At 42.3% G+C, this 11,673-nt stretch overlaps 1 protein-coding gene across 2 annotated transcripts in view; it reads left to right on the forward strand.

Annotated features, from left to right (window-relative positions):
* The window catches only part of RCL1 (RNA terminal phosphate cyclase like 1), a 62,008-nt gene that overhangs the window by 38,569 nt on the left and 11,766 nt on the right, over positions 1-11,673 (forward strand). The window contains exons 1-3 of one of the 2 annotated variants that reach the window (XM_017496987.2): positions 2,399-2,528; positions 3,870-4,031; positions 7,246-7,402. In XM_017496987.2, the coding sequence (XP_017352476.1) occupies positions 3,880-4,031; positions 7,246-7,402 (309 nt within the window). In that variant the 5' untranslated portion in view covers positions 2,399-2,528; positions 3,870-3,879. Of the gene's footprint in view, positions 1-2,398; positions 2,529-3,869; positions 4,032-7,245; positions 7,403-11,673 lie in introns of those variants that run through there. The other variant, XM_017496983.2, reaches the window with a different exon arrangement.

Here is an 11,673-nt window from a genome sequence, read left to right on the forward strand (position 1 = left end):
CGCTTTCCAATACACTCCAATAAGTGCATAGGAATACACTTTCAGGGGTATTTCAGGTTTGTCTGGAGGGGGTGGTTGTTTTTTTCCTCCTTACTTGAGATGTGTTTCCTTAATTCTGTATTGGTGGCAGTGAACTTTATTTGGAATTCAGTCTCTGTAGTCTGGAAATGTGATATCTGGCAGTGTGCTCTGTTTTGACACAGTCTTGTCCTAACAACATGGGTTTCATCACAGTGGGGTCCCCCCTGTTCTCTCTGGGTATGCAAATGGCTCGTGTCCTTTGATGATCTTGCCGGGAAATGAGGAAGGGTTTTACAGGGGAGAACATAAAAGCTAAAAGAGCTGTGGTGCCCGAGCACCTTGGGTGTAACTTTGTTCCTCCCTGGCTTCTCCCTCTAATGTTCTTGGAACTGTCCCTATGTAGAACCTGATCCAGGAAGGCACTTGTGAGGTCCCAAGTTCCTCCCTCTCTGGAGGCAGGGGATAGGACACAGAAATCATCCCCAGTATATCTCTGACTGGTAGAGGCTTCCTCCCAGCTCCCCAGCAGAGTTGACATAGTGCCCTTGCTCAGATCCCTGCCTGTAAACCAAACATTTTGGCCACTGGTCTGCAGAGCTGCCCATTTCACAAATACCTCAAAGGAATGTGGGTTTGAATGGAGATCGTCTTCTTGGCCAGTTTTGCAGCCTGGGAAAAAAGACCTGCCTTTGGAAAAGGCCTTGAGTTGGTTTTGTGGTTTTTTTCCTTGCAAGGCTGATTGACTGCTGGACTAACTTTGGAGGTTGTATTTCCCATAAGAGGGCTCGAACTGGGAGAACTGGCCTCACTCTCTTGTGTGCATTTGTGGTTTTAACTGAGTTACTTCCAAAGTGCATCTTTTCCCTCCTGCATTCTGCATGATGACCTACCAGCCAGGGCCCAGAGGGAGCCAGTGTTGGTTTCTGCCAGTAGCTGTGACTAGACAGTAGTTACTTTTTATTTAATGCCACCCACATTGAGTCTCACCCCTGCCTGATGTGAGGCTTAAGAGAAAGGAACATTCTGTTTTAGTTTTGCAGTGCTGTCCTAGGAGCTCACGATTTGGTACATGAGAATTAAGTGAAAACACTGGCAGTAAAGGGGGTAAGTTGGAATCCGTGGGATAATCTAGTTTCTTTTCCTTGACTATAGGGATGGTACTTTGAGAATCAAGCTATTTTTCTCTATCTCCACCTACTGTAACACACACATACACGTGCATGTGTGCACGCACACCCTCTTAGCTTTCTCTGATATGGAACATTGTGGGAGGGTAAGAGTGGGAGTCCCATATGGACTGTAGCTATGGACTTGTACACTGGTATTGGTTCTTACTATGGTTTTCATAAATAGGCTTTAGGAGGTTCATAAACCTGAAAATTTTTCTGCAAGAGTGTGAGTATATATATGTGTCTCAGGAGGGGGTCCATAGCTTTCATCAGATTCTCAGAGAGTTCTCTGATTCCTAAAAGAATAAGAACCTCTGCTTGGGATTTGAATCTTGGATGATTAATAAGAAAAGCAATAGCTGACATTTGCTGGGCCCCTGCTACACACCAGGCATTAAGAGCTTCACATGCATTTTATTTCATTTGTGTCTCTAAACTCTGCAAGGAAAATATAATTATCCTTCTTTTACTGATTAGGAAATGATGGCACAGAGAAGTTAGCACAATTGACCTGGAATGATGCAACCTGCTGGAGCTGGGACTTGAACGGAGATAAACTAATTCTAGAACTCGGGGGCTGTTAGCCATTCCTTGGTAGGATATCCATGCCAAGCCAGCTGGTTCTAAGCAACTCGATGTATCTGGTTTTAAAGTTCTTTGCCTTCTTCATTTCATTGCTTGAGTTCTAATATAAGGTTCTGTTATCCCTGAATTTGTACTGTTAAGTGACCCGTTGTGCTTCCGTATCTCGGGATGGGTGAGAGGAGGAATATGCTTTTTGGGAGTCAGATCTGTTTAATTTTGAGCGAGTGTCTTAGTTTTGTGTCTTAGTTGTCTTTAATGTAAGTCCTAGAACTTGGAACCGTGCCTCATACCACTGGGTTACTGTGAGCATAAAGTAAGTTGATATGTACGTACGTGAAAGAACTTTGGGAGCCATGAGCTCTGTGGGATTATGTGTTAGGATGGTGATATAGCTTGTGCTTTCCTGGGGAGAGTGGGCAACCTCAGACCTCAGAAGAATAGCACCCACATGGTCCAAAGGGTATGAGACCCTGGACTGTTTGTCTAAGCTGTCTGTGGTCGAAAGTACATTCTGGACTGAAGAGATGATGATGTAACTGGGCTCTGTGTGTATTGAAAAATCCCTCTTTGCTCTTTCCTCATTTCAGGTTTGTCCTTTGAGTCAAGTCAAATATTTATTGAGCATTTCTGAGTACAAAAGTAGTGTATTAGAGAGTTGTGAGGGATTTTAGAAGTAAAGCCCTTGCCCTTATAGAACGTGCGGTCTCGTTGAAGAGCAAGAACAAAATGTGTGTATGTGAAGAGAGATGTATGGTAAGTTCAAGTGGAGCCCACACTTGGTGCCGGCTGGAGGGTTTTCAGAAGAGGGATTGGGACCTCAGGGCTGGGAGAGTGGGGCAGAACAGCTCATGTTGAGGAATTTGGACAATTTGGATGGGTGGAAGGAGTTAATGGTGCAGAGCTGAGGATGGACACACTGAGCAGGCTGGAGGCTCTAACAAGATCTGGGAGGATCAGTAGCCACCAGGAGACTATCACCAGCATGAGGAAATGCTTTTAGTTTAATGGTCTTTTAGAACAATGTTCAGGATGGTTCAAAAAGGGAGCTAGATGCCAGATCAGGTCTTGTATCATCTCTGAGCATTTTGTTTCTGCAGCTCAAATGAAAATTAAATATGTTATTGACAGTACTTGAACAGTTGGGCTGGAATGGGTAGATCACACACCTTGTTTTACCTGTTGGACTTGTCACGTAGGGTTTGTATCAGGGTAGTGGGAAGGTCACATGTTATTTCTCAATTTTTTAGTTCCAAATATATAGCCATCTCTTGGCCATATATTATACATTGAAGTGCTTAATACATACTTATCTTTTCTTTGACGTGTGGTCGGGGAAAGCCAGCTTCTGTTATAAAGTCTAGTTTTAGGCAGTAATTTCCATTTCCTCAAGCACTAGCCTCTTCACTTGAATTACTAATATCTTCCTCCTTTCTTTTCTAGGGTGCCCTGTTGTAGGAGTGCTAATTATTAATATTTTGACCATAAGGTAGCAGGTGTGAGGAGGCTGTGTCATCCATAAGTAGAGTAATTAATTCTTAAATAATAGAAAATAGACTCTGTACATTAGGAGAACCTTTTTATGTATTTATAAATAGGAGCAACCATGTTCTTTCACTGAACTTTTTCTGCTTCTCCCGTCAGCATACCAGGAAGCGGACTGGGATCGTCCAGGTCCTATGTGGTGTCTTTTCTGGCCTTAGGTTCTTAAGAGAGAGATTCACTGGCTACAGCAGTGGGAGTGGGAAGAGAATAGAAAGTGTTCTTAAGTGTTGTACTTCAAAGGGAGCCTGGATCATGACCTGCAGAGAGACAGGAGTCTTTACGCCTTGCAAAATTGACTGGAACCATTTCTAAGGAAGCCGTGTGGGTAGGAAGTCAGGCGTGGGGTTGAGGAACTCCAGCTTTATGCTTTCCACTCTCTATATTGTTTGGATGTTTTTGCCATGACCTTTTATAATAATAATGAAAAAAATTTAATTATGGCACTAATTTAGTAAATACAGTTGGAAAACAACAGATTTGGAAGTCCCAGTTTGTTACTGTAGTTCCGCAGATACTTGCCAGCTTTATAACTGATTTTTCTCTGTCCTGGAGTCCAAGCAGAATGACATCCTTAACTCGAGGCTGCAGGTACTCCGTACGTGTCTCACCTCAGATGGCAAACCGGATTGTGGATTCTGCAAGGAGCATCCTCAACAAGTTCATACCTGATATCTATATTTACACAGACCACATGAAAGGAGTCAACTCTGGGAAGTAAGTATCTGTGTTTTTGAAGTCTTGTTTCTGCAGCTTTTTCACATGCCTGTTCTAGTTCAAGTGAAAATTGCCAGCTCTGAGGTTGCACAGCCAGAGGAAGAACAGTTTCAGAATTAATTTCCTTCTGACTTCTTGCTGTTGTCACCAACAGGCATTTCTTGAGTGCCTTTCACATGGAAAGCATCCCAGTGACTAGTGCTGGAAGCTAAGGGCCTGGCTCCTAGCCTTGGGGAATTAAAACCTGTCTATTAATATACAACACTTTAAGCTTTAAATTCCATCTGCACTCTGTTCCAACAAAAAATTAAACTGAACAAATTCTTCCACTCTGAGTAAATAAAAATATAGGGTTAAAATCTTTTGTTATCTAAGTGTAAGTCAGCGTCTCTGTTCATCAGTGGAAACAACATATTTACATCCAGAGAAATTTGTTATTGCAGATTTAAATTTGGTTTAGTGAAAGCCTTTCCTTTACCAAAAAATAAAAATTTTAAAAATTAGAAAATAATTCTAAATAAGGAAAATAAGTTCTTAAACAATAATGTTCTATGTAATGAAGATGCCTGTTTTAGGCTTTGCTTGTGTATTTAGCAACTAGGAAGTTAGAGAAGCAAATTAAAGCCAGTTTCTTGAATTAGGAAAATGTTAAGCCTATAGAAAAGATCAAAGAATAGTACAGTGAGCACTGAGATAGATTTTTGCTGCCCGTAGTTGACAGTGAATATTTTGCCAAATTTGCTTTACTTGCTTGTGGGTTTTGTTTGTTTTTGTGTTTTACTGAGTCATTTCAGTGTAAATGATAGCATCATTTCACTTCACATCTGAGGTTTACAGGTTGTGTCTCCTAAAAATGAGAATATTAGAGTCTGGGGTTAACTGTTGTAGGTTAAGAAGTCAGCTTCTTAAGGGATACCGTAGGTGATCCTTTTCCAATTAAACTGTGTATAATTTTATACATAGTTTTACTAAAACAAGTATTTTGGGTAGTCTCCTTTTCCACAGCTGTTTCACCTGTGGTTTATTCTAATGCCAGCAAAAAGAGGAAAAGAGAGTAAAGGAGGGGGTGTGTGTTTTATACAGTCTTTGACCTTTATAAGGCCCAATGGAAAGATGAAGGTGGTTTTAGAAATACAATAGAGACTCATAGTCCAAAGCAACAAAACTGGTGGTGTCAGATGCTGGGGTTGGGAAAGGATTTGTGGGCAAAGCTAGCCCTTCTGGCTTGGAAAAGTCAATGATGCTCCTAAACCTTTGGTTTATATTCTAGTAACAACAGTATTTTCCTCATTCACACATAGAGGGTGATGATGCCTACGTGTGGGGTTATTGTAAAGATCACAAATAGAAGCCATTAATAACCTGCTTGGCACAGTAGGTCCTACAGAAATGGTAGCTCCTGATGCTTTTCTTTCCTTTACCTTTCCTCTTGGCCACAGGTCTGGAATTATGTGTCAGCTATTTTCTGGAGAAAGGGGATTGCTGAGGGATGGGGGAGGATAGATAGCAGCAGAAGCTGTCTGAATGGCTTCATCTTGATACTCCCTTCTCTACGTGGCCTCTCACTTTATCAGAAAGTGTCTGGGAAAGAAGCAGGCCTGATGGCCTTGCTGCCACCAGCTTATAGTGTGGCTTTTTGTAATACCACTGACTCAGCTGACCCTAGAGTGTGGTCAAGTCCATTCTTGCTAATGGTGAGTAGAACCCTTACACATAGATCAAGACGTGGACATGATGTAGACTGTGGACCATCAATTCCAAACTCCATTTTAGAAACTACATGTAAAACCAATGTGGTATTTAAGTTTGTGTTTGGTTTTTTAAATCTCCAGTTACAGATGACTAATAGTGCTCTTCCTTCTCTATTATTAAAACTATAAAGTCATGGATGGATATTTCTCTCTTCTGATTCAGTGAAGTATCCAGTAAGTCAGGCTTGTTCAGATGTAAGGGTTAGAGTTTATGTTGTGGCCATGGCCTGGAACCTTAGGAGACAGCAGTTCTCGGTGGCCTGTGTCACCACTTTGACCAGCATGCACATCAGTCCAGTGTGGTCCCATTTTAACTATCACAGTAATTAATTTTTTTCTTAATTGGATCCTTTACCAAGGAAAGCTGTGGAGGCTGGGCTTTGCAAACTATACCAATGCAGATCTCTAATGAGCTCACCTAATGACCAGCAGCTTGGTCAGCCTAACTTGAAATAGGCCTGATAACATGTATTTCCCACAAGTTGGGAAGAGAAATTAGAGTAATTTATGTAGAACCTAATATGTGTCCTTCATCTTTTCTATTGGGTTAAATAGAATAACATTTATAATTATGTAAAGATTATTGTAATGACAAATACACCTCAGAAAACTCACACAGATGGAAGATCTTGGGCAATGCAGGTAAATGGGGTAAAGCAGCAGTGGCAGCTTGTCTTCTTGCTTTCTCTTCCCTTCATCTTCTGTTCTTCACTTTTGCATGCCACTGCCTGCAGCCACTGCTGGACACCTTCTCGCTCCTGCTGGTCAAGTAACTCAAAGGCAACTTTGGATTATGCTAAACATTTCTAGGTGTCTCATGATGATAGGTGGGTGGCACAGTGTTAGATTGTTAAGCATAACTCAGAGTGCACCCAGAACCTTTGATGAAATGGGTAACTCAGTGCACCCCCTTCCCTTGGCAGGTGTTGTTAACCCTTGAGTGCATAGGCAAGCAATTTTTTTTTCCTTAAGAAGCTAAGGACTGTCTAGTATAGTTCTTCCATATAGTGAACTCATACAATGCATTTGAAACATCATTAATTTTATACATAGTTTTACTGAAACAAGTGTTTTGGCTAGTCTCCTGCCAGACATATAGAAAGTATTGCATGAACACGTGTTGAGTTGTGTTAAAGGGGGCAGGTCTGTGTTGTGGTTGCATGTGGATTGTACTACTGGGAAGGCTGCCGCACCTTTCCTGATGATGTGTCTACTTAACAGGCATTGGGAAAGTAGAATTGAGCTGTCAGGTCTTAAAATTTTGTGGAGAGGTGCTTGTTTTTGGACTGATTTTCTTTTCTGGTCAACTAGTAAACTAGTAGTAACTGTATGAGGTTAATGCAGCCAGAAAGAAGCCTTCGAACACAGTGCCATCAAAAAAAATGTTTGTCTTCTCTGTTTGCCGGTGAGTAGAAACCTCACTTGGTTAACCCTACTCAGTGTTTATGTCTTTATATCTCCAGGTCTCCAGGCTTTGGGTTGTCACTGGTTGCTGAGACCACCAGTGGCACCTTCCTCAGTGCTGAACTGGCCTCCAACCCCCAGGGCCAGGGAGCAGCAGTACTTCCAGAGGACCTTGGCAGGAACTGTGCCCGGCTGCTGCTGGAGGAGATCTACAGGGTATGTCTACAGCCTCCTCCAATAGAGGAGTGACCAGGAAGCAGTTTGTTGTCTCTTATTTCTCACCCCTTGGCAGCCTTCCTTCTCTTCCAAGGGCTTAAGCCAAGGAGGTAACCTGTTCCTACGCAGTAAGCAGTTCAGCATTAACTAGTTTAATGGATTAGTTGAACTAGTCAGTGAGTAGAGATCTAGCCCCACTGGGTTGAGACATAGGGCAGGTAAGTTTTGACAGTGAGCCAGGGAAAGAACTGGAACAGTCATAAAGGAAAGAGAAGGTTAAAAAAATGAAGTAGGTAAGATAAGGTGGTGGCTGACACACTGCCCTGACCAAAGAGAGTACCGTCCTGGCACCCCCTGACTGCTGCCATGTGGGAATATGGGCTCATTGTTTTTAGGTCTTTCAAGGGAATCTGGAGATCTGGATTTGTATGTGACACCTGATTCACATATAAAACAATGGCAACAGGCTAGGTTTTGCAATGCATTCTAGAGTATAGAATCTCAGTTAACAGGGTAGAGTATCAAAAAAGAAAAAGAAGAAGAAAATTTTTTAAAAAAGCATAAAATAACTAGAGAAGGCAGGCATGTGGCACAACATGGCAGAAGCTTTGAAAAACCTGAAGACATGGAACAGAGAAAGAGTGAACGGATGGTGAAGACAGACTCAACTGGTTTTCATTTTGCTTCTGCAGCTCTGCTGGTGGGACACAGCTCAGACCAACCTGCCCTCTCAGTTGCCACAGTCTTTCTGTGTTGATCCATTCATGTGACAGGTACATATACATGCACATACTTTTACTGTTTCCTCAAAATAGGTGAGGTGACCTCTAAAGTAAGGGAGAAATTAGGAGGAAAGATGATGGCATAAAGAATAAGATACAGTTGCCTAAAAAATATATTCACTGAGATCTCTTATACTTGGTTAGAAGAAGGTCACAAATCTGTCCAAGATTTCCATTAGTCTGCACTGTCTTTTGCCTTGGTCCTACATCAGGAAGGTGAAACCTTTTCTCTCACATGCAGAGTCTAGGAAAGGCCCTGAGGAGTGGTCATTTCTCTGCCCTTTCTGTTCGTTCCCAGATTCTTGAACTGAGCATCAGCAAGAACTATACTCTAGGTGATTTGCTGTCGTATGGTGTATAAAGCTTGTAAAATGTCTCTCTTCTTCCCCTAAGGAGCTAAAGAGACTTCTGTCTTTGTATTGCTCTGTGTATTTCTTCTCAGCTCTTAGGCATCTCTCTGGTCTCCAAGGAAGCTTTCCTGTTTAATAAGGTAGCAAAAATCACATCTAAGCCAAGTGAAATAAAATCAGTAAAACAGAAAAAGTGGCAATTTAGTTTTTCTTCTGATTTTTCCTTTTGCCACTGGTTCAGTTTATTAATCAGGGTGGTAGGTTGAAGCCTGAATATCCATGGGTACCAATCCTCAGACCAGCCTCACAGTGGAAAACAGCTAATACTTACAGTATACTCCCCTGATTTAAGTCACTGTTCTTGAAAGTCTCATTGGTCCAATGTGGAACACATGAGAATGAGCTATTTCAGAATTAATTAAAATTTCCAGGTCCTAAATGGCTCTGTTTAATGACCATCTAATTAAAAATGGAAGACAGTGGACCTCTAGTTGTATTTTCAGGAAAGTGGCTTCAGCCCCTCTACTCGGCATTCACCTGGGAAATAGTAGAAGGAGGAGATGAAATCTTCCTGAAGGAGAAGGTATTCTTTGACAAGTCTTGTGCAGTCAAGGTCTGGCCTCAGATTTTTTGGTGCTAAATCAGTTTAATTTTTTATGCTAAATTTAATAATTTTGTGAAAATGGGTAGTAAGTAAAAGTTTGGGGTAGATGATCAAGAGGTTGCCCTGCCAGTTACTTAATTCGTGGGGTTTGTGGTCTACTTATTTGCAGGGGGGCGGAAAACAGTGCATGTGATGTGTGTCCCTGGGCCCCTTGTTGTGCAGGATTCCTTTTCTTGGCTGGCAATGGCTGGTCCTGTAGTGGCCCTCTAACTGTGGGGACACTTCCATCCCTTTCCAATAGACCTTGGGAAAATTGGATGCATCATATTATACAGCAGTCCAGTAGGAACCTATGGGCATAGCTAGAGTGTGGGGCTTATATCCCTATAAATAGCAGGTTATAAGCTTCAGTGAAAGTACAGCCTAACCAGTCCACAAGAGGAAAAGCATGCAGTTTAAATTAGATTCTTTAATTTTTTCTTTTTTCCTTTCTTTCTTTCTTTCTTTCTTTCTTTCTTTCTTTCTTTCTTTCTTTCTTCTTTCTTTCTTTCTTTCTTTCTTTCCTTCTTTTTCTTTCTTTCTTTCCTTCTCTTTCCTTCTTTCTTTCCTTCTTTCCTTCTTTCCTTCTTTCTTTCTTTCTTTCTTTCTTTCTTTCTTTCTTTCTTTCTTTCTTTCTTTCTTTCTTTTCTTTTCTTTTCTTTTCTTTCTTTCTTTCTTTCTTCTTTTCTTCTTTCTTTTTCTTTCTTTTTTTTGAGGCAAAGTCTTGCTCTGTTGCCCAGGCTAGAGTGTAGTGACACGATCTTGGCTCACTGCAACCTCCACCTCCCGTGTAAAAAGCAAATCTCTTGCCTCAGCCTGCTGAGTAGCTGAGATTACAGGCATGCGCCACCATGCCGGGGTAATTTTTGTACTTTTAGTAGAGAGGGGTTTTGCCATCTTGGCCAGGCTGGTCTTGAACTCCTGACCTCAAGTGATCCACCTGCCTCTGCCTCCCAAAGTGCCGAGATTATAGGCGTGAGCCACCGTGCCTGGCAACTTTTGTTTTCTTTAGTTGCCTACTTTCAGTCTTCCATTGTGCCTGGACCAGTTTGTTTCATTTTCTTTTAGTCAATCAGAGAACTTCCTTTGTGTGTGTATGATCTTTAGTTATTAAAAGGATGGAAATACTTCATATTTTTCTGAATACTTTTCTGTAGAGTTGTGATGTGACATGAGTAGTAAAAAGATCCATCCCTTTTGAAGATGCTGTTTATCAAGTTTTTTTTTTTTTTTTGAGACGGAGTTTCGCTCGTTACCCAGGCTGGAGTGCAATGGTGCGATCTCGGCTCACCGCAACCTCCGCCTCCTGGGTTCAGGCAATTCTCCTGCCTCAGCCTCCTGAGTAGCTGGGATTACAGGCATGTGCCACCATGCCCAGCTAATTTTTTGTATTTTTAGTAGAGACGGGGTTTCACCATGTTGACCAGGATGGTCTCGATCCCTTGACCTTGCGATCCACCCGCCTCGGCCTCCCAAAGTGCTGGGATTACAGGCTTCAGCCACCGCGCCCGGCCTGTTTATCAAGTTTTAAGACTCTGATCTAATCCCTCCTGTTCCATTTGTGTCTCATTGGTTACCAAGCCTTCTTGATTCTGTCCCAGGCTTTCTGGAACTGTCTTTTCTTTCCATGCTTTTCACTGTCCATCTACTGCCTGCCTCCCTGCTCCACCCTACAACTGGATTATGGCTACTGGCTCTCTGCACTTCCAGCGGAGATGTTCTTTCCAAATCCTAGCATCCTTTTCAGTCTAAATCTTCCCCTAAAATACTGACCTGATCTCTTCACTCCTGTGCACAGAGACCTTCACTGGCTTCTCACTTTACTGGGACAAAATTGAAATTCTCAACCCATTTCAGAAAGCCCCGCCTTAGTTGAGCTACCCAACTTCTCTCTGCTGTATATGCTTCTCCACAGGCAGTAGAAGTGCCTTTCAGGCTGGCCACCCGGCAGTTCCTCACTGGCCTTGGTATTTTATTTTTCCCTATCATTACATTTTTCTTTTCTCTCCAAATGCTGCTCGTTCCTCCAGGACTGGCTTAACTAGTCCTGACTGCCAAAGCCTTTCTCTGGTATCTGGCGCAGGTGACACTTCCCCACCCACCCTGGCAGTCTGATACCCCCTTCTACTTCCTCCACGATGTCTTGTACAGGGACCTTAGCATATCTATTGCATTAAAATATTGGTCCAGTCTGTAATGGTGAAATAACAACAGTGATAGGAAGCAGAGACTGAAAATAGCACTTTAATTTTAGGCGGTCTTATGAAAGGGAGCAAGATCTGTAAAACAGTTTTGTTGGTCCTCATATTTTCCATGGGTCAGGTTTTTCTTTTTGGGTAGAAAAGGAACTCTCCTTGTCCTAAAATTTGCTATGTGATATAATATATTGCCGGGCGCGGTGGCTCACGCCTGTAATCCCAGCACTTTGGGAGGCCGAGGCGGGTGGATCACGAGGTCAAGAGATCAAGACCATCCTGGTCAACATGGTGAAACCCC

Source organism: Cebus imitator, unplaced genomic scaffold (assembly GCF_001604975.1).
Source record: "Cebus imitator isolate Cc_AM_T3 unplaced genomic scaffold, Cebus_imitator-1.0 Scaffold227, whole genome shotgun sequence".
NCBI classification, from domain to species: Eukaryota; Metazoa; Chordata; class Mammalia; order Primates; family Cebidae; genus Cebus; species Cebus imitator.